Below are 22,286 nucleotides of genomic sequence, written 5' to 3'. Positions count from 1 at the left end.
AAAAATAAAACATTACAGGCTCACAAAATAGCCTCTGATATTGCTGTGAAAAATAAAGTTTTATTTTTTATTCTTTTTTGAAGAACAAACTGTGTCTGGCTATTCCTCCTATCTTTGTTTTTCTACACAACATTTAATATCCATGACTAAATAAGCAAAAATCAAAGTTTAAGTTAGCAAAAATAAATTAATTAATAAAAGATTTCTGAGTCCAAAACTCAACTACTCTGCTTTATTAAGACTATGTCGGGGTAAGAGAATAACCTACAACTGTTTACTAAAGTATAGCGTATAAGTGAGACAAAACAGTACAGAAAAATAATTTCTCTTGTGTAAAATATCCAAAAACTGTTTTAATTTTAGCAGGAAGTATTGATAAGGTCAGACCTTATTGCTCATAAAAAGAAGCAGAATGAGAAAACATGTTTTAACAAACAATAAAGAAGTCAGTAAAGGAGAGCAGCGTTTAAAATATTGTGCCGTTTTTATTTTTGTGTAAAAATCACACAGCTGCTAGTTGACTCTGCAGAGATACAGTACATCCATGCAGTTAAACATCTAGGATCCCACAGCCAAGAGAGAAGGAATTAAATAGAATATTCTTTCGCTGTTAGTCAGCAATTAATGCAAATTTACATATGAGTCCAAAAGTGTGTATCATATACAATATACAACACAGATCTGGGAGCAAATAGCATTCAAAATCCCATCAAAGACTTGGTGATTGCTTCTGCCTGCATGGATTGCCTTTTGGGATTAAGGATGAACGGGGGAGCTATTGTGCTAGCAAACATAAATCAATCCCACATGAAGGTTTTTAATAGGGTTTTAAATGGTATTAGTTCCAGGTCTGGAAACAACACACACATACACACGCACGCACGCACGCACACACGCACACACACCAAGTACATCATCGTCCTCAACAGCAGAAAAAAGAAGGCGAGCCTTGCAACGACAAGGAAGAGAGGTCAGTCAGCCACCGTGGAAACCTGAACGCCAGTCTGGGAGTAAGGCTTTAGAAGAAGACAGATTCTTCGCGAACACACAGGAAGCTCCAGGGACAAAACGTTTATAAAAAAATAATTAACCAAACAAGACAAGGATCTTTTAGGGGTACTGGCACAGTTTCCAAGGTTGTACTGAAGAAATAAAACTTGAGTGGTTCATTATTTTTTTTTCTTCTTAAAGCATCTTTTTTTTTTTTTTTTAAATACATGTGAAAGACAAGACATGCAAACGTTAAAAGAAAGAAGAGGGATGTAACAAATAAAAAATACACAGACGAAAGGGGGGGGGGATTCAAAGTGCAGTTGGGTCATTCAGGTCTCCCATTCTGTTGACAGATCTCCGTCTGTAGTCAAGCTTCATCTACACCCAGCAAGGGTCACATCTTGCAGATTTAGGGGTGAAAGTGACCTGATAAAACACTGATCTGGACTTCCCTCTGGAGCCGGGGAGAAACAAAACAAAAAAAGGCATAATGAATCACAAACATACAGTAGATGATGTTCTGGAAGATCTAAGATACAAAAACCAGAGTATACTGCTCACACAGTTGCTACTATCGTAGTACAAACGGCTAAGTATAGTTGGTCTGTGAGGATGTATCGCCCGTACTTGCATAGTGCCGACTGCCCGATTGGAAAAGAGTTTTTGAAACCAATATCAACTCTTATCTGCGCCATCAGTTTAGATCCGTGCACGCGCGTTTGCCGATCGGGAAAATCACAGGAAAAACTTCTCCCCGATCGGCGACGCAATTCTTCATAAACGCCGCCTCCTGCAGTCGAGCAGCTCTTCGAAGCCTTCAAGTGAAATGTCTTGTTTTTTTAACGAAATGGTTTCCCGTCCAGGTGAAGGTAAAAGACGGAAAATAACCGAGTAGAAGAAAAAGAAAGCTGAGATGTTCACGCACAGCTATGTTTGAAAATCAATCAAGACAACACAGCCCAGGTAGAGGTGAGAGAGCAGAGTGATAGTTCAGTCATTTGGCATAAAGTTAAACCATTCAAGTCACGTCAAACACTGTGTAACATAAAGAGACATTCACTCAACACACACACACACACACACATATGAAGACTTCAAGGGGCAGTAAGAAGAGAAGAGGTGGGCTGAATTCATGTCACAGAGGATGAGTCAAAGAAAGTCTTCACCATGATGATTTAGCCATTAAAGACCTCACAAACACATACACACAAAGTCCTGTCCAGAAGCAGCACAGTATGTTTTATGGAGAGACCGGCCACACCAAACTCCACTCAAAAACAAGTCAATGTTACGTTCCTTGCTTACGGGCACACGTAGATTCCTGGTGTAGACTTTCTCATGTTTTCAAAGCCTCTAACGTGTGTAGTAGCAGATCTCTCTGCAACTTATTCTTTAACAGGTTATGTGAAAATGGTGAGGCAAATGTTCAGTAGAGAGATGTCACTTTGATGATATTTAAAGCAGAAATGCTTTTAGAGCCCTGTTTGTTTTCCACAGTTGTAGTCCAGTTTTGAAGGCAGTAGAAAAGTAGGTACACAAATAAGTGAGACGACAGTTAAAGGAATAGTTCAACTTTTTCGGGAAATATACTTTCTTTCCTAGAATTAGATTTCAGTAGTTTCAGCATTTAAACTCCCTCTAAAATCAGGAATTGTTTTAACCATTCTGTTTTTTGTACGTATTAAGCAAACGACAGACATGTTATTAAGTGAATTTTACAGTTGCAGGTAGGTGTGGTTTTTCAACTTTGAACAGAGCCAGGCTAGCTGCTTCCCCCTGCTTCCAGTCTTTATGCTAAGCTAAGCTAATCACAGACTCCATCTCTGTACTTAACGCACATGAGTTTGATGGTCTCATCTAACGCTAAGAAAGAAAGCAAAGAAGCATATTTCCCAGAAACACTAAACTGCTTCTTTAAATTTGCCTGATTTCTAACAGGAGTTCGGTGTGGCAGAGTCTGTACCCCGAGGGGAGACACATTGGTGCTAGCTTCAAGCAAGTCACGAAACAGGAACACAAATACACTAAACGGTCACACGTGACAAACACACTCCGCCTTTCTTCTTCAGTCATTCAGAGAGTAACGAGACACCAGCAGTTTGTCTTCAGACGGCACTCGCAGTTGTGGAGCGTCTTGTCCGCCGCTCCGAAACCGTTTCTCAGTCCGCTGTCGTCCTCACGTTCACTTCTCTTTAGAGACCATTGAAAAGTGCCAGTTTGTAAAATCCCCCCCACGCTCCTGTCACCTCCTCCTCTTGGTTAAGACTGTGCTCTCAGGTCCTTCCGGTTTATGATTAATAAGTGTGTTGTTGAGCGTTTTTTAACGGAGCACCCTGCAGCAGGTCGGAGCCTCCAGGGAAAGCCGAGATGGTGGAAGGAGGAGGGAGGGATGGAGGGGGAGTCACACCGAGGGCCACGGCTTCACCACAGCCGAGTTGTCCTCCTCACGTTGGTTAAAGATGAGAGAAAGGTCTGAGCTGCTCCAGCTGCACTTCCAGGGATATCCTCTCTTCAAGCAGGTCCTGGAAAATCACAAGTTATGAGTGATTTATTATTTTGCTAGAGTGGAAAAGAGTCAGAAAGAAAACACTTTAATCCCACGTACCTTCAACTGTTGCTGCAGTTCACTGTTAAGTCGTGCCAACACTGTGTTCGTCTCCTTGTTTCTTCTGATTGAAGCTTGAATCGCCTTTTTGTCCTTTCCTACTGACCTGAAAACACACAAATACATACTTTTTTAAATCAAAATACAAACAAAGACGACATTAAACAAGACCTTTCAGTTGTTAGCCAATTAATCGAGTGTTCTACCTGGGGATGGAAGGCTGAGTGGCGAGGACAGCAGCTATGACGTTTGATTTCTGCGGACCGTGCTGCTCGTCCTCCGGTCGTAGCTCGTCTTCAGATTTCAACCTTCGGCGCACAGGCTTTGGAGGAGGCGCTAGCGGACCAGACCCAGAACCTTTGGCCTGATGGGAAAACAAAACCAAGAGATAAATCAACAAAAACATGAATTTAATCAGTGGCATAAAAAATTTATTATAAGTTCTGTCTTTGTGTAGTTTTACTGTTTGCAAAAAAGGAGATTTTGACTGTTGTTTCTACAAATTAAAAGTCAATAATTATCAAATGTATTTAGAGATGAAACGATAAGCTGATTAACTGAGTAGTCTCTCAACAGAAAACTGATCAGGAACTTTTCTGAAAATCATTTTGAGTCACTTTTCAAGTAAAAATGTTGGTTCTAGCATCTCAAAGTGTCAGAATTTGCTGCTCTTTTTTGTCCTATATGAGAGTATATTGAATATGTTTCGGTTTTGTTTTGTTTGTTAATGGGACTAAACAAGCAGTTTGAAGATGTCACATTGGGATCTGGGAAACTAATCAGCATTTTTCACCTTTTTCTGTCATTTATAGACAAAACAATCAATCAACTAATCAAGTAAATGATCGGCAGCTCAATTGATAATGATAATAATAATGGTTAGCAGCAGCCTCTAGTTATCTTGACCTTTGTCATATTAATATAAATTGTGTACTGGATTGTTGGAAGTGTTTGATCATCTACTCAGTTTATATTTGATGGCTTTTTTCATGCTGACTTACGGAGTTGACAGTAGCTGAGGCTCTCTCATCCGCTTGGCCGTCACTCTTGACTGTTCTTAAAGGGCCGGCTCCCTCTGAAGTCTTCTCCACCTGTAGACACAAAAACAAACATGACAGCTCAAGTATAGAATTATGACTCTAACGTCAGTTCTGTTGCATCATGACTTGTTGTTGTGAAAGCTTTGAACACAGAATGGCATGTCAATAAAATGGCAGGTGTCAAAGTGCCTTCACTACAACCTAGAAATAGACACACGCACACACGCACACACACACTCCAGGTAAGAACCTACCTGTCCAGGCTCACTGTGTATATCGGCCTCCGGCAGGCTGGAAGGCTGTTCAGATGCAGCGAAGGCCTGAAACTGACTGAAGTCAGCGAAGTTGGGCTGCTGGGGGATCTGTTGGGGGGAGGTGGTGGTGGTGAGCGCCGCTCCACCTCCAGGCGCACCCTCAGCCTCCGCACGATGCCCAGTGTGTGGCGCTGATGACTGGAGGGAGGGAGGAGTCGGGTCAAGATGCAATTGATGCAGGATTTATGATGATGATGTGATGTGCGGTTGGACCTCATGATGTGTTATGTAAAAGGTGAATTATCAGCGTTTTTTTACCTGTGTGGGTAGCGGTCGAGGAGGCACAGCCGGCGGGTAAGCTATCGTAGAGGATTGTGGTTGTCCTGCAGCGTTTGCGGCAGCGAAGGTGCGGTTCATGTCGAGAGACGAGGAGCGAGAGTGAGAGGGGTGGGGGCGTGGCGGAGGAGGAGGGGGGGCTACCACCTTCAGAGTCTCTGGAGACGTTCCCGACTGAGACCTGAACACAAACATTCATGTTTATTGGAATTATGGATAGGATAAACATTTTACCCAACCTGTTTATAACGCGGTTTATCAGAGCGGATGTGAATCCAAGAGGAAAGATGGGCAAAGATACAGATAAACAGATACAAACTGAAAAGACATGTCCACAGTGCTTGTCCAACAAAAGTGATAAAACAACATAAACAAAATGAAATCACGTGAAAGCCACTGACCTTTGTCTTGTGATTGGCTCCTGGTCTGAGGTGAAGGAGTCTGAACTGCTGTAACCATCACCTTCATGACAAAGCAAAACATCCCATAAACATTTGATCAACCTACTGACCTATAATCCCAAACATGTGCAGTTTCCAACACAAATTATAAAAACAGAAATATATTATATAGAGTCAGATCTGACCTCACAGTGAGCCAAAGACATCAGTTTCAAGAAATTGGAAGACTACAAGTTTGAAAATTAAAATAAATAAATAAATATGGAGTATGAAGTTAGAAAGAAGTGAGACTATCAGGCCTCTGTAGCCTGCTCCTCCTTATTCCTTGAGGCTAGCGGCTCAAGAATACATTAGCTGCGACTTGCATAACACACCTGAACCTCAGACTTGAGTTGTTGGCAGTTGAGTTGTATTGTGGGTAATGTAGGCGCCAGATTTTGACAAGGAAAGACCTTTACACACTGGGGAGTGTGACGAATAAACAACATGAAAATGCGAAATACTCGCCTGCGAATATTATATGTCTAGGGCTTTTATTGTGAAAGGTAAGAACGGAAGGAGTGGATCTGGTCTGCGCTGCCTTCGTTAAGGTTGAAAGGAATAATAAAGTTTGCCGTCTTGGTCCGGACTACGGAGCCTCCGTGTTGTTGTTTCATAAATATAGGCGCAACTCAAACCTCTCGCGGAGGGAAAGCTCATAAAAAATCAACCTCGTTAAAACAATTACGTCGCTTTTTCGACATGTAATATTTGCTTTCTGTGTGAAGGTACTCGTAACAAAAAAACGGTTCTGCTGCATCTGTTTGATCCATTTTTTAAACTCTCCATCATGAGTCTGACAATGTTTTAGGAATGCAACGCTAAGTCAGTGGAGTACTCTTTTAAACATGGACTCTCCAGCACAACAGCCCATCCTTTACTCACCTACAGTGTTGGCGGCTACAAACTTCAGGGATGTAGGTAAACTGGCTTCTTCGGACAGTTCGGGAGGTTTAGCCAGCAGCGGACTTGTCGGATGGTTGTGGTCTAAAAGGTTTGAGAAATAACAGTGTTGAGTCATTTAGACAGGGTGACGACAATAACTGAAAACAGTTAGAAAATATCTTCAGTAGCAGCTTCACAAACACAACCACAAAACATTTCCACTGTGAGTTTATGAATAAAATCCAGACTGATTCTGTTTAATGACGTTAGTTTCTGTTTACTCATAACAAACAGCAGCCTCTTAGTGTGTCATTACCTCTCCAACACTGCAAACTCAGCCAGGGACACAATGTTCTGGGGCGGTTTTTTACATCTCCAAAATGAGCTGGTATGACTTCTAATGCGAGTTTGATTTCTTTTTCATATTAGCTTTAACGCACACTCATAAGTAATTTAAAGCCGCTCACAATGCCATCCATAAAAAGCTCTTGTTACAAATGTTTTGTCAAGCTTGTCCGACATAGCAACTCAAGCTTGTCAAGCTTATCCGGCATAGCAACAGTAACTAAGGGGGGCGGTCAATTGTAAATTAAGATGTGGACAGTCAGAGGTTGTCTCACCGCTGCCAGTCCTCTTCAGCTCCATCTCCTGCATGTGGATTTTACTGGGCGTCATCCGTATGGGGACCGGATGGACGATGGCTGTGTCCTGAAGGACAGATAGAAGGGACAGGAGGTGAGACAGGCAGATTTATGAGGTTTTATAGAAGGAGATGCGTATTCACAACACTTTACCATCAGTTTACTTTGTCAGGCTTCGCCTCCATCTGTCATTTTGGTTTGATACATAACAGCTTGGGTATCAAACGCAAGCAAAGTAAAGATTCGACTTTATAACTGCTTTATAATCACATCGTGCGTTGGGAGTTTTTGCATTGGTGTTGACCCATTTTCAGAGAGAGAAGAGAAGGTATTTTACTTTTTCTGAATATTCTAATTGGAATATCATTGTGGTATAAAAGGTACCGTCTTTTAACTCTCTAATTAAGTAGTTCTACTCAGAACAAATACTGTACTTAAGTACAAATCTGAGCTATTTGTCCTTTACTTGAGTATTTCCATTTTGTGCTACTTTAAACTTTTACTCCACTTCATTTGGCAGCTTTAGTTACTATATACTTTGCACATTATGATTTTATGATCTTATAAAATGTGTTATAGAGTGAACTACCCAACAGTGTATAAAATAGTTTAAATGATTTCCACTTCGGCAAACTACAACTGTAAAATGTTGCTCACTAATAATTATCCAATGATATAATATATAACTGTATAACATTTGCATGAGCCATTTTTCTGCATTATGAAAACTTTTATTTTGATAAGTACTTTTTGTACTTTTACTTTTACTCAAGACATTTTCAATGCAGATTTAAGTTGTATTAGAGTGTTTTTTATGATGCAGTTTAGCAAGTTTTACAGAGCTGAATACTTCTTCCACCACTGAGTGAACCTCTGTGTCTTAGTAAAACATCTACCTGTGATATTTCATTAAAAGCAGCTCATTTATTTGCCGTTCCAGAGATTTAAGGGGGATGTTTTACATCATTGTTCAGGTTCTGCTCTGGGACTTTTTTGCTGGGATTTCTGCCCAGAATTTCAGAGCACCCAAAAGCAATCTAAAAAAGATGCACACTCCTGCAATAAGGCAAATTGTGGCAGTCAATACTGCACTTTTTCGCCAGATTAATAGTGCAGAGCTATTCGTTAGCCAATTAAGCAAAATAAATTCTGCCTGAGGGGCAAAAAAAAAGACTCGAACACTTCAACAGTAAATGACAAAGCACCACACGATTTTAAGTACTTAAATAATTTGACCATATATGGAAAATGTATCTGTCTCAATCTGTAAATGCACTACTGATGTCACTGTAGAAAAAAAAGGTGATGTCCAATAGAAGCTAAGCCAGCCAAATCACAACACACACTGGACACTGCTGATGCAGCAGACTGAACTTTGAAAGAACATCATGCACAGAGAGAGAGAGACTGAGACAGACAGAGAGAGAGAGATGGAGAGATAAGGTCCTGACACCAGGCCGTTGGTGAGCGTCTGTCGGCCTAGTTTTTGCTGTGTGCGACTTGTGTCTGAGGCTTTTTAGTCGATTCAGCGCGTTGAATCAGTGGCAGAGCTCGTCAGTGAGAGAAATCACTCGTATCATAACGGCTTGCATATCTGCAGTCCTTTAGGTCTTCCGGTTTCCCTTTTTGAATGACGAATAGACTACCACCACCTGCTGGTGTGGAGAGTTATTTCCTGTCACGCAGGCGCAGAACGTACGTGCTGGTTGGCCGTTGGCTGTAGTCTTTGTGGTGTGTTCAAGTGCAACTTTTTGGCCAAGAGACAGAAGACAGTCTGCCTTTATTGCCGCTTGTTCTTTGTAGGGCTGGGTGATATGGAGAAAATCAAATATCACAATATCTTTTACCAAATACCTCGATATCGATATTGTGACGGTATTGTAGTGTTGATTATCAGTGCTTTCACTAAATATTTACACAATGAGATTTTGTATATGTAATCATCAGTAATGTGGAAATAATGTCTAAATGGTTAAAGGCAAATATAGAAGAGCTAGAACAGTCTCGGAAGTTCAGAAAATTACATAATTTTACTGTAATGCAGCCGTTAAAACCAGGAAACGTCAACACTTTACGATCTAAAATCTAAGACGATATCTAGTCTCATATCACGATATCGATATATTGCCCAGCCTTCGTTATTTGATGTTGGTTTAGCGTGTCTGGGCCTTAAGACAGAAAGAGAGACCGAAAGAGAGAGAGAGACACTGAGAGAGAGACACTGAGAGAGAGACCTCATGGAGATCCAGAGGGTTAATGTCTGTGCATTAATGGTGAAACCATGCATACTAAGTGATTGACTTACAGGGTCAGCTGGTGCAATGTTAGAGTCAAATTGGGTCAGAGTTTGTGAGCTGGAGGAGCGCTCGCTAAACGTCTCCCACTGCTGCAGGAGACAGACAGACAGTGAGAAAAAACATGTCAGTCAGCCAGTGCAGTGACATCACACATTTACATCATCAGCGCCTTGAGCCGCTACCGTCATGTGACATCATCAGCCATCGCCAGGCGACGTGGCGATGTGGACATCAGCGGTGGGTATGGAAACAAAACAGACTTTCATACAGAAACAGCAGGCTACCGCCACAGTCCAGGAAGTGAGAGAAGAGGTGCTGAATTATTATCAGTAATTATGTTTGATGATGAAGAGGATGACGAGGCAGTCAAATCATGATGGATGGATGAAGGAAAAAAAAGCACCTAATTAACCCGGAGCAATTCATTATGATGAACCAAATGCAAACACAGCAAAAGCAAAAACAAACATTGAGCTCACAGTATGTGTGAAGATACAAGAAGTAATCGTGTGTGTTGTGTGTGCATGTTGTGAACCTCATTGCTCTGGTTCATCTCCGGCCAGTTCTGGTTCAGTGAAGGCAAGGAGGGAGACTTGCTGGGGGTGACCTCCACAGGGGAGCCCGAGTATCCAACGTCAGCAGCCTGCTCCTGGGCCTCTGGATACCAAAAAATAGACACAGGTTAGCAGCAGTTTTAGTATGAACTTTGCAAACAAAATAGTCTTTCTTTGCTGTTCTGACATTATCCAAAATGATTTAATAAACAAGCCGATTGTTGCGGGCAGCTAATGAGTGCATGGGACGTTAAAAGGGCAGCAGAAACGTACAGTAGCTCCATCATAGCAAGTTCATTTATAGACTATTCAATTTCAGCACACTGCAGTGCTGTAACCTCACAGGTTTTATGAGGCCTGAGGTTGGGAAGTTAGGGGAGGGAGCAACAGAGAGAGCAACAGAGAGAGAGAGAGAGAGAGAGAGGCTGCGTACCTGCTGAGTCATCCAGGTCAATCAGCTTTGGCATCAGGCTCTCCGGCAGCTTCTCAGGGAGGTCGTAGCCGTTCTTCCTGGCCACAACCAGATGGAAGGCGGCGCAGAACTCGTCCAGGGTCAGCGCTCCGTCTTTATCGAAGTCTGACAGCTCCCTTCAAAACACACATTAGACGTTAGTGAGTCTGCCGTCCTCACAGACAGCGTCACAGTGGCAACTGTGGCTGCAGCACAGTTTTATCAGCATGGATCAGCTGCCTTTCAATCTGACTTTATCTTCCCCACATGATTCAAAAAGTTGAGTCTGTTATTGCTAGTTCAGATGTCCTGTTCCCACTAGAGCTGGACACAACGTTTTGTTATAAACACAGTCACGTTCGCACCAAATGATCCTATGAGAACGTCAACAGAGCAGACAGATGTTTTTTTTAATATGCAGTAATTGACTGAGCAATGATCCAGGAACATTTTGTTTCCCTTTAAAACAATGTCAGCATGGTAGATTGAGGCTCAGACGCTGGCGCAAAGTAATTTATCAAGTATAAAAAGACAGAATTTAGCTTTCCACAGATTGTCATTTATCAAAAAGGCTGATTTTCTACAATTCCTATCACATATTGAACACACTACATTATGCACTGTAAACTAAATAATGGTCATGATTGGTTCCTGCTTAATCCACTGTAGCCTTTAAATAAAATAACTTAACGACAGTGCTGATCTACATGGTACATGAAACTAGAAATTTAGTAGTCGATACCAATACCAGGGAAATTCCAAGATTCTCGATACCCAATTCAATACCGCGATAGAAAAAACAAAATAAAACAATAAACACTTAGAGCTAATGTTAGGAATTTAAACAGGTCATAATTCCCTCTCTAATATCTATTATATATTGCTGTGAATACACGCCAAAAAAAGGCAAAAACTACATTTTACAAGATTACATTTGAACACACAATCATGGTAACGTTAGAATTTGCCTTCACCCAATATTTATTTTTACTGAATAGAGCCTGAAGGCATCATAATTATACTCAATGCACAGCGTCTTTTCGGATTTTAGACACCGTTAGTCTCGAGAATTTTGGCATCGACTTGGTACTCGGTTCTCGTGACATCCCTACTCCAGGACAGACAAACACAGCAGAGACGGCGATTGGCCGAACAGTGACAACTCACCAAATATGTGATAACTCTAAAATCGGTAGTTTTGATTTGGTGAAGAACTCTTTTGCTGCTGAACCTGAAAAACAACAACAAAACAGATGATTAAAACAATCCACGTTTTACACACAGTTTTAATTTGTGGCTGTGTATTTCCCTACCAGGTATGAAGCCCATGAGGTCTGGCTGGATGGTTTTGAACTGGTTGATGTAATACTGTCTCTGCTCGTCCGTGATCTTCCACGGATCATCGTAGCCGCTGGACTGTCGCTGGATCTCATTGGTCATTGCTGCTGAGGCCACCGTTCGTATCGTTGTGCTTTCCTACGGGAAACCACATTTACAGAAACATTTAAGGAAACAGCACTTGTTTAAAAAATATATATAATAAGGTAAATAATTAAGTAAAACAGGTTAGAATAAAACCTGTATGTATTCAGTTCCTTCAGTAGCTGTATGTACTGTATGCGTCTTTACAGTTTGGTCTGTAAACACTTAAAACTGTTACAAATTTAATAACGTCCCTTTGCAGTTTGATCTTTTCCTGAGCAATGTCACACAGAGAAGTTGCTTGCCGAGTTTCAGTCTCTCAGTGCAGGCAGATAAAGTACTGATATAAAATGTTGGCTCATGTTTGTGGTGTTTTAACCGCTGGTGGTTAGTATGATATCTTGCGCTCTATGTTTGCGATGTCTGATGGCGCCTTTTCATCTGATGAAAGAGGTTGATCATGTTTGCCGTCATGAATAAAGCAGCCTGTCACAATATCTCCTTAGTCATTCTCATGATAATCTGTACTGATGACTTGTACTTGTACCTCCTGCCTCACCAATATGTGAGATGTGTGTGATTTCTTTGTCACCGAGGACCACATTTCTGCTGTGTGGTTGTTTGACAGCACTAAGACTTTTGTTGTATGACCAGTAGTTCAAGTTTATGTATGTGTATTAGGGGAAATAGAGGTGCTGATTTTGTGTTTTATCCAAAATAAATCCCAAACATGTTTTTAGCATCAAGGCCAAAAAGAAAGAATGGGGGTTTGCTTGCCAACTGGAGAATTTTAAGCGAAGTTGCTGCACCAAAAAGTGAGTTGCACAAACTATTATTCATCAGGCAGAATCTGTATGTAACCAGCCCTGGTGTTGGGACGGTGACAGAAGCGTAACGCTGCCCTACCTGGACTGACGATGGATGCATTCCTGGGATGGCGCTGGATGGCGGCGTGTCTGCCGTGAAACTGACCCAACTCTCCTGACCCGGAGGCGGGGGCGAGTGGGACGGCCACATGCCCTCACCGGGCACTGGACCTGGAGGGAGGAGGAGAGGAACGCATACAGTGACATCCTAAACTGCACAAATAAACATACTGCACGTGTTATTAGGAAAGGATTAAGGCTGCAACTATCGACAGATGGATTAAGCGTTGCAGCTCCAGACAGAATTATTTTCATACCATCCTTTTTTGTAATAATCGCCACCACATTTTGTGCTGATGAAAGCACGGCACAGGTCATGTGATGCTCCCCTTTGTTCCTCTAATGACTAACTGCTGTAACTGACACTCTCAGCAAACATCATTTATGTACAAGCTGCAAACACCAAGAAATCACACAAACACAACCAGTAGGCTCCGTGCTGACTCTTTCTGTCAAGTAGGGCTGCAACTAACGATTATTTTCATTGTATGATATATTCATTTAATTTCTAATTCATCATCACCAACTGCTGGCGGGTGAGTGGGCGTTACCTGCTTGTGGTTCTCTGAAATGCGTCCACACAGCTCCAGCTGGAACCACCACCGGCTGTCTGTCTGCGTTCCCTCCACTGGGCTGCCGCTTGTGTTTCCTCCACGAGTGAGGGGAAGTGGGGGGAGACTGGTGAGGGGAGACCACCGGGGACGTCGGTTCGGGCTGGTAACACATATAAATACAAGCAAACACATGAAATATGTATGTACGTATTCAGTAAACTGCAGATTTAATGAGAATCAACATCTTCAGACATCAAATCTTAATTTGAAACAGAGAGGAAACAGAAGTTCTGTGTCGCCACTACAGTCTGATAATGGCTGCACATGTTATGGGTATTAACTTTCAGCAGATCCCATCTCAAATACTACAAGATTTCCATCTCGAACAAGCCACATCCGAGCCTGCTTCAAAGCTTTTTATCTGCTCATCACAGATATGGGATGTTCAAACAACCAGCGAATGAACATTTCACAATAGATAGCAAATAGATATGAGGTCTACATAACTGACAGGCAACACACTGCTGGTTTCAGCACAGAAAAAGTCAGCAGCAGAAACCTTCAGAGTGTAATTTCAGATAGAAGTACTCAAACATGCACAGGGAAAAAAACACAGGAAACACAAACATATCTCTAGTAACTGCTGGGTTCAGCAGCTGTAGGAGGAAATAAAATGTGCGTATGATGTTCCCCAAAAGATAGATAATAGTAACGTCCATTTTTAATGCAGTCATTGCAGGACTACTTGTGGGAAAAGAAGGCATGCTTTAAACATGAACCCAATACCTTCATTTATTATCAGCTGTGGTCTATGCACATATGAATGCATTTTTATTAGGGCTGTCAATCGATGAAAATATTTTATTACGATTAATCACATGATTGAAATCCTGACAGGTACTGCATTTAGAATTAAAAAATATGCTCAAATCATAACATGGCAAACTGCAGCCCAACAGGCAACAACAGCTGTCAGTGTGTCAGTGTGCTGACTTGACTATGACTTGCCCCAAACTGCATGTGATTATCATAAAGTGGGCATGTCTGTAAAGGGGAGACTCGTGGGTACCCATAGAACCCATTTTCATTCACATATCTTGAGGTCAGAGGTCAAGGGATGCCTTTGAAAATGCCCATGATAGTTTTTCCTCGCTAAAATTTAGCATAAGTTTGGAGTGACAAGAAATTAGTGGCATTTAAATGAATTTGCGCTAACGCGTTATTATCACGTTAACTTTGACAGCCCTAATTTTTATACCAAAGAACAGGTAATTATAAGGAAAAGGAACGAAATGACAGTATTTAAATAAGCGATATGTCTGCATGAGGAGAGTAAAATGACTAACCTGTGGTTCTATGCTGGGTGCCAGTGGCTGGATGACCTCGTGGGCAGGAAGTGAAGTGGATGATGGGGGACCTTTCTTGTTCGGGAGCCCCCTGCCTGGTGGTCTGGGCATCACTGCGGCAGCAGAGGCCGGGTACAACCCCTGACTGTCGGTGTCCTGGTATAGCGCCGCGTGCCTAGCCTCCGCCTCGTTCTTCCCCACCACGAACCTGGGCAGCGGCAGGTCTTTGACTGGTGAGACAGGAATCCATTCACAGGATTAGAAGGAAGATTAGCTTCAAATTGATTTCCAGGTGCTTCAATGCACTAAACTCGAGGACGGAAATCACTCTCTACTGTACTAAAATCATCAGCCTGTGATGTTTAGCGGATTTCATCAGTTACTGATGAGTTTACTTTTTTAGTGCTACTTTCATTCATCCTGCCTCATCGGTTTCTACTTCAGTTACTGACTCCCTACGTTTCCCAGAATGCCTAGAGAAGGAGCACAAACTTCTTGCAATCAGCTGTGGTTTATAGGTGTTTGTGAAGAGAATGACAGCTGTATAATAACGAGAACAACCGTATGAAAGCAGAAAAGGTCCGACTGCTTCCTCAAAATAAAACATGGACTGAATGCTGATCTATTGAAGCTGCTGTTGCTGCAGCAAACAGTGTGTTTGTCTCCTCTACAGTGGATTTGTACGACGTTGAATGTCAGAACAAAATAGTGATGATGGTAGAAAAATGACAACAAAACTTGACATTTCAAATGTTTCAGACAAGTGTTGTTTTTTTCTGCTTTTAAATTCCTGACACAGGGAGGAAAACAAATGAGGTGTGTGCTGTATTGGATTGTCATAATTAGCTATAATAAGTAGGAGTATAGTTGCCAGATACTACGGCTGCCCTTGACCAAAGAAATTCTTAGTCAAGTAACACTCATACGATTTAGACGACTCATCGATTAGTTGATTTAATCGACAGATCGGTGAAACTGAGTTTCTCCACAAGGAATCACACAAAAGGACCACTTTAAATCTTGTGATTATCAGGGATGTGCTCGAAAGTTTCTTGGAAATAAATCATTCAGCATGAAAAAAGCATAAAATACGACTTATTGACTAAAGAAATCTTAGTCGACTAAGACCAAAACAACCAATTAGTTGAATAATCGACTAAGAGGGGGCAGCCCTAGCAGGTACTGAACCCACGGTAGCCTGAACAATACTGGATTTTCTAATGCAGATACTGATATTGATATTTGTGAGTTTCAAAAATATGATAATATATTGGCTGATAGTTTTGTTTTTTACATAAACACGTAACAAACAACAATCTTGCTGCACATCCCTTACATTTGTGTTTTTTTAAAGAATTGCAGAGTAATACACTGAGTGGAATATTTTACAGTTGAGAAATTAACTTGTCAGTTCTCTCTGTTGAACAAACTACATACTGGTGATAAAAAATAACTTTCTATTCAATACCTCAGCATGACCGGGGTGACTTTCTTCTTCTTTCGGCTTTCTAATAGCCCAAAGCAAATTCATATTTTTAATCAAATTCTATCCATGATTTGCATTCAGCCTTTATCATTAAGAGGGAACGTTTTTTCAAGTCCAAACATCCCCAAATCTAATAAACATCACGTCGTTCATCATGTCCATTTTGCTTTGAGGAAGTGGCCTCCGTACTTCCTTATATTTATATCAAATTATGAAATCATTTCAGCAACTTCATGTTGCAATATTTCAGGCCAAACAAGTAAATTCATGCAGCGGGCGACTGTGACATCTTCCCTTGTGTTTAACCACAGATAAACCTCGAGGGCTTACATTACAGACTCTATAATAGCAAAGATAAATAGAAAGCTAGTAGAAACAGCTCTTATTGCAACGCACCTGATAACACAAATATTAAGCTCTACTGCCATCGACAGTGCAGAGTGGCTGATCTAAAACGTATCATATCATTTCTTGTATTTTTGTCTAAACTAACCAGTATTTTCCACCTACATACACACACACACACACACATAATGAGCATTTGGTGTTCAATGTCCTGCTCAAGGACACTTCGACATGTGGACAGAAGGAGGCAGCTCCTGGGTCACGGGTGCTTCCTGTCCCAAGACCTCCTCAAATTCATTAAGCTATAATTTCTAAACAAGATTTTTTTTTAAAAAGCTTTGAGTCCTCTGGCACTTGTCCGAGAACCTGGTATGTTTTACACGATGCTACTGAATGGGGAATCTGTTCTTTCTTGTGGGAGGAGGTTCTGAAGAAAGATCAATGGTTAAATTCAAAAGGTGGACTCACCCGAGTTGAGGCTTTCCACCCTCAGGGGCAGACCGGACTGGGCAATGGCAATGAGCTTCAGAGCGATGTAGAACTGGCTCCGACCGAAGTGACCCAGCCGAGTGGCTCCACATAGCTCTGTGATCTAAACCCACACACACAAGGACAATGAGGAACAGTCAACAACATTGTATTCATCTGAAACTCTGATATCAACCATTAAAACCGAGAGGAGAGAAACCCAGACTTCCCTCTGACAATTCATAACTTACAGAATGTTACATGCAACAGTTAAACAAGAAAATAAACAATAATTAACATTCATTTTTTGTGCTTTAACAAGAGACTGTTTTCTTATCAGTGGTCACAACAAGCAACACTGTAAACACTTGATATATTGTACCGAAGCTCTCCAAAGACCTACTGACTTAAAGGTGCTAAATGCGAGATTTGGAGCATTTCTATTGCCTCCGCACGGCTCTCAACATGGCAACAGCTGAGCCGGCGGCTCGCAGCTAACGGCAAAGAACATATATTGCCAAGAAGTGAAAGTCAATTGTTCGTTCCATTGCATGATCAGCGCCCAGCAGCAAAGCTACGCATCCGCCATTTTGGACTGAAAACGCTTATAATATTTCATTGTTTCACTGTTGTCAAGAAAGCACCAGAGTTTTGTCTATTTGCTTCTTTACTCTTTGCTAACGGTGCTAACAGCGCTGACAGTGAAAACAAAGGCTACACTGCAGACAGAGCCAACACTGTTAATCTGGGGGGGAACCAGAGGGAGGGTGCTACCGCTTCCACTACAGTCCGTTATCAGCTGTAACCACCGTATGAGAGCAGTGCAGAGCGGCGGCCATGAGCTAGCCAGTGGGGCACGCTCACATGCACAAACATGCATTAAAAGCATGCACGGCAATGTCAACAAAGCAAAGAGAAGCTCGGATTACAACACACACAGAGGGAGAGAGACTTAATTCTCTACTGAGGTAGACATTACTCCTCTATATCTTTACATAGCAAATAGTTGTTTGCTGCTATATTAATTAATGCTCTGGATATGTATAGAGCACCTTTAATGTGATGTTGTTTACCTGCTTTAAGTCACAAGAAAGGGCACCAGTAACAGTCTAACTTGCTCAGCTTATTGGCAGATGTTCAGTGGGTCTCGCCACTAATAAGCCTGATTATCACATATTTTGTTGTGCTTGACGTCATGCTGAGCAGGCTTTGTCCAGAACGGTAGACTGGGCGGCACAACAGATGCAACAATTTTGTTTAAATGTGCACAGAAACACATAGGGGAGGATGCATTTCATAGTGTGGTCACATGATAAATATGTGGACAGCAGGAACCTGTGGACGATAAACACCCAGGGAGTTAAACTTTACAACATTAAGATGAGTCCTTCAGCGCTGAGAGCCGCTACAGCTGACTGATCCCCTTCTTGCTGACAAAGGACTTATTCTGAGAATGTCCGGATACAAAGCACCAGTCACTTTTCTCCGCCTGTTACAACATGACACTGTGGCTGTGTGCGTATGATTGGCCACCAGTGTACATTTTGGAAGTAGAGGATTACAACACTGCCTAATTCTTCCACCACACAGCTAGCTCCCCTTGTTGACCTTGAAAAGGATTCTGACTCACAAACTGCAAATATTGGCCTGCTGAGAGAGAGACCTGGAGTCACACGAAAATATATGGAGGTGTACTGGCTGCTCATAAAATCTGTTAACAGAGTGTGGATGGCATCATGGTTGTTTTCTGACCATAACATGAATATAATCTGACAAGTAGCAGATGTATTTGTGTGTTAAAACATATGTACATGGTCTGTGTAAAGACTGGTTGAGTGATACACCATTTATCAATATGTTTTAAATGGGGAATATCAACTTCTGCCCTCCAAGAGGCGATTCAGAGTCCCTACATTTAACCGCATCAGGCTAAAGAACGCTTTTGTCCATCAGTCCATCTTGTTGCTAAATAATAATTAATGTGCTGCTAAAGACATGTAAATCCAGAGGACAGATGGTAATTTTGTAATGGGTTATGTATGAATAATTGTGATGTGTTTTGTTTTTTGTCTGATGGGTCTTACTTGTCTGTCTGTCTATGGTAACAGTATGTCTGTTGTATGTGTACTTTTTCCTCAAACTGAGCTGCCTATGGACGCAAAATGAATTTCAGTGCAAACTGACAATAAAGTTGTATCGTATCGTATTTTAGGTGACAACTATTATAAATTCCACTGTGACATTGGCTGCATTTCCATCATGTCAGCTCAAGCCAGTGGTGATGCAAAAATAACAGATGTTAATGGAGTGAGAGGACAGGAAGGAGTGGGCAGTTATCTGAAGCAAAGGGCTGATGATGAGGACATCATTTGCTATACATTGTGTACATTGGGTGCTGTTCATCCACAAAAAGACACTTGGAGAGAGCAGACATCCAAGCGTCTGTTATATGAATAACATGTCAATTTGAGGGGGCCAATGTACAGCTAAGGTTAATAACTCTGTGACTTGGCTGCTTTTAACTCTCTTCGGGCTAATAAGGTGTGTCTCTGTTGCTGCGTAGCATTGCTAACCACCAGAGGCTAATGTGTGGATGGTATCATAGTTGTTGTGACCATAACATGAATATAATCTGACAAGTAGCACATATATTTGTGTATTAAAACATATGTACAAGGTCTGTGTAAAGACTGGTTGAATGATACACCATTCCTAAATCATGTATTTTAGGTGACAACTATTAATTAGCCTCCTAGCTTTACTGGATGACAGGTCAGCTCTGACAAGTTTGCACAAAGGGCAAACTTGCCCCAAAGGGCTGATGATGATGAGGACATCATTTGCTATAACGTTGTGTACATTGGGGTGCTGTTCCAACACATGCCCTCAAAAAGACACTTGCAGACACACAAGCATCTGTTATATGCAGGATGCATAATACAGATGTTAATGGAGTGAGAGGACAGGAAGGAGTGGGCAGTAATCTGGGCTGATGATGAGGACATTATTTGCTATAACGTTGTGTACATTGGGTGCAACACATGCCCACAAAGCAGACACTTGGAGAGCAGTCATACAAGCATTTGTTACATAAATAACATGTCAATTTGAGGGGCAAATGTTCATGTTGACTTGGCTGCCTACTCTCTTTGGGCTATAAGCTGACACTAGCCAGAAGAAGGTGTGTCTCTGTTGCTGCGCAGCATTGCTAACCACCCTAGCTTTACTGGATGACAGGTCAGCTCTGACAAGTTTGCACAAAGGGCAAACTTGCCCCAAAGGGCTGCTGATGATGATGAGGACATAATTTGCTATATTGTGTACATTGGGGTGCTGTTCAACAAAGACACTTGGAGAGCAGACATACAAGCGTCTGTTACATGAATAACATGTCAATTTGAGGGCAAATGTTCAGCTAAGGTTAATAACTATGTGACTTGCTGGCCCAGTCTCTCTTTTGGCTATAAGCTTGACATTAGCCAGAAGAAGGTGTGTCTCTGTTGCTGCGCAGCATTGCTAACCACCCTAGCTTTACTGGATGACAGGTCAGCTCTGACAAGTTTGCACAATATGCATGCTTTTGTTTCTTTGGTACCAGCCTCACTGACGTCTGATGACTTCATAAACCATGCACAACAAAGCTACCACTAGCTTACCTGCAGGATAACTTCGCTGGGGAGCTGGGCCGCCCGGAAAAGGTCAAGAACTCTCCCGTTGTGAGCCACTTTCTTGGTGTTGTCCGTGTCGCAGTAGATGAACAAATCAGAGTAGTATTTCTGCTCCACCTCAGTCAGCGTTAGACTCTCCATCGTAGTACAGTAGGCCCAATCGACCCCCTGAAAACCCCAGTATTGATTAGCCTCCTTATAGCCAAAAGGCTGGAGAGCAGGAGACTTCAGGAGCTTAGCACTAGCTTAGCATTAGCATGAATAATGTTCACATGTGTCTGTAAAAACAAACAAATACTATTTATCTATAATGACAAGTTAATCACCACTCAACTGTTTAAATAAGGACTGTTTTCATACAGTTAATTAGTTAGTTAACTTGTTGTTGGAGAAGCCAAGTAGCCAACAGCTGGCTATGCTAACAGCTAAGCTAACAGCTAAGCTAACAGCTAAGCTAACGGCTAAGCTAACAGTCAGTTGGTACTAAGCTAACTAGTGCGTCCACTTTCCTTCAGTTTGGACGTTTATACGGCTTAATATCTCACGTTACGGCACTTCTTCTCCCTTTAACTCCGTTATGGGATGGTAGTAGTGGAAACAGATTCCTCAGCGCGGCCGTTAGAAGTAAAGTTTCATGGTTTCTCTGGTTCCTTCCTCTAGTGATCTTTAGCCGCCATTGCTGCCGCCAGTGTCAAGCTACGAAGAGGTAGTGTGACACTTCCGGTAAGGGGTTTTTCAAATTAAAAGCAGCACCAGTTGACATGGCAATAGTACTACTTAGGTCTGCAAGTCTGGGTCTTTTAACAGTTCCAAAGACTAAGTTGAAAACAAAAGGTGATCGTGCTTTTGCAGTACTGGCTCCTGTGGTGGCAGTTTCTGTTAAAACAAGACACAAACCAACGTAACAACTTGTCTTTCAGTGAATTTAATAAAAAGGCATACATTAATAACTAAACAAATTCTTCTATTGTTTTTTAGTGATTATGAGTGTCCTGCAGTATTGTTATACTACATGGTACAAGAATTTGTCAACTACTTTAAAGTCAAAACTGCTCCAACAAATGAAAATCTGCTCAAAGATTGTTGGTCAACCCCTTGAGAAACTCTATGAATCAGCCTATCATAATAACATCTTAAGGCTGGCTAACAACATCGTCTCTAACCCCAATCATGTTTTGAACAGTGAATATCAACTGTTACCATCGAATCGGAGATACAGGGTTCCACGATTTAATAAGGTTAGACTGAAGCACTCTTTTTTGCATCAGTCAATCCTTAAACTAAATATGGAGCCTAATCCCAGATCAAATGTGCGTTAAAGGGCCCTGAATATTGTCTTCTGTGATTGTAATGTTTAAATGTTTGTATCCTTGTTTATTGTCTTTGTCCTTTCTGTGATGTTGCAAACGGAGCTGCTGTTATGCAAAACAAATTTCAGACCTGTCTGAGAATAAAGTAAAGTATAAAAGTATAAAATGTATATAAAGCATCTGCAGATGGACTCACGAGCACAGCCACCTGTTGTGGACTGTGGCAAGTGAGCCCCGAATACAAAGAGTAGTCAGTATTTATACA

The 22,286-nt window shown here is 41.6% G+C and overlaps 1 protein-coding gene across 2 annotated transcripts; it reads right to left on the bottom strand.

Annotated features, from left to right (window-relative positions):
* Positions 1-465: 465 nt before the first annotated feature.
* On the bottom strand, positions 466-21,420 carry reps1 (RALBP1 associated Eps domain containing 1). Of its 2 annotated transcripts, XM_074616433.1 has the most exons (20): positions 21,257-21,408; positions 20,700-20,879; positions 17,044-17,167; positions 14,745-14,974; positions 13,396-13,558; positions 12,825-12,955; positions 11,810-11,972; positions 11,664-11,727; positions 10,479-10,633; positions 10,027-10,148; positions 9,500-9,580; positions 7,174-7,261; positions 6,554-6,655; positions 5,630-5,690; positions 5,211-5,409; positions 4,893-5,090; positions 4,600-4,689; positions 3,805-3,962; positions 3,599-3,704; positions 466-3,515 (listed from the first exon to the last, which is right to left on the bottom strand). In XM_074616433.1, exons 2-20 carry the CDS (start codon positions 20,850-20,852, stop codon positions 3,447-3,449), a joined length of 2,457 nt encoding a protein of 818 aa, XP_074472534.1. In that variant the 5' UTR covers positions 20,853-20,879; positions 21,257-21,408; the 3' UTR covers positions 466-3,446. The 2 variants fall into 2 exon arrangements, with proteins under 2 accessions (XP_074472534.1, XP_074472533.1); XM_074616432.1 differs by having other exon boundaries at positions 20,700-21,420.
* Positions 21,421-22,286: the final 866 nt, after the last annotated feature.

Source organism: Sebastes fasciatus, chromosome 18 (assembly GCF_043250625.1).
Source record: "Sebastes fasciatus isolate fSebFas1 chromosome 18, fSebFas1.pri, whole genome shotgun sequence".
Classification (NCBI taxonomy): Eukaryota; Metazoa; Chordata; class Actinopteri; order Perciformes; family Sebastidae; genus Sebastes; species Sebastes fasciatus.
The sequence above is the reverse complement of the archived record's forward strand: the minus strand, read 5'-3'. Positions and strand labels throughout refer to the sequence as shown.

Bases quoted from the DNA above. Each gene is read 5' to 3' on its own strand.
- reps1 (XM_074616432.1), bottom strand. From the start codon at position 20,852: ATGGAGAGTCTAACGCTGACTGAGGTGGAGCAGAAATACTACTCTGAT. The intron at 3,963-4,599 runs GTAAGTCAGCAT...TTTTCCCATCAG, and splicing joins CCTCAGCTACTGTCAACTCC to GCCAAAGGTTCTGGGTCTGG. The intron at 3,705-3,804 runs GTAGAACACTCG...GTGTGTTTTCAG, and splicing joins ACTCAGCCTTCCATCCCCAG to GTCAGTAGGAAAGGACAAAA.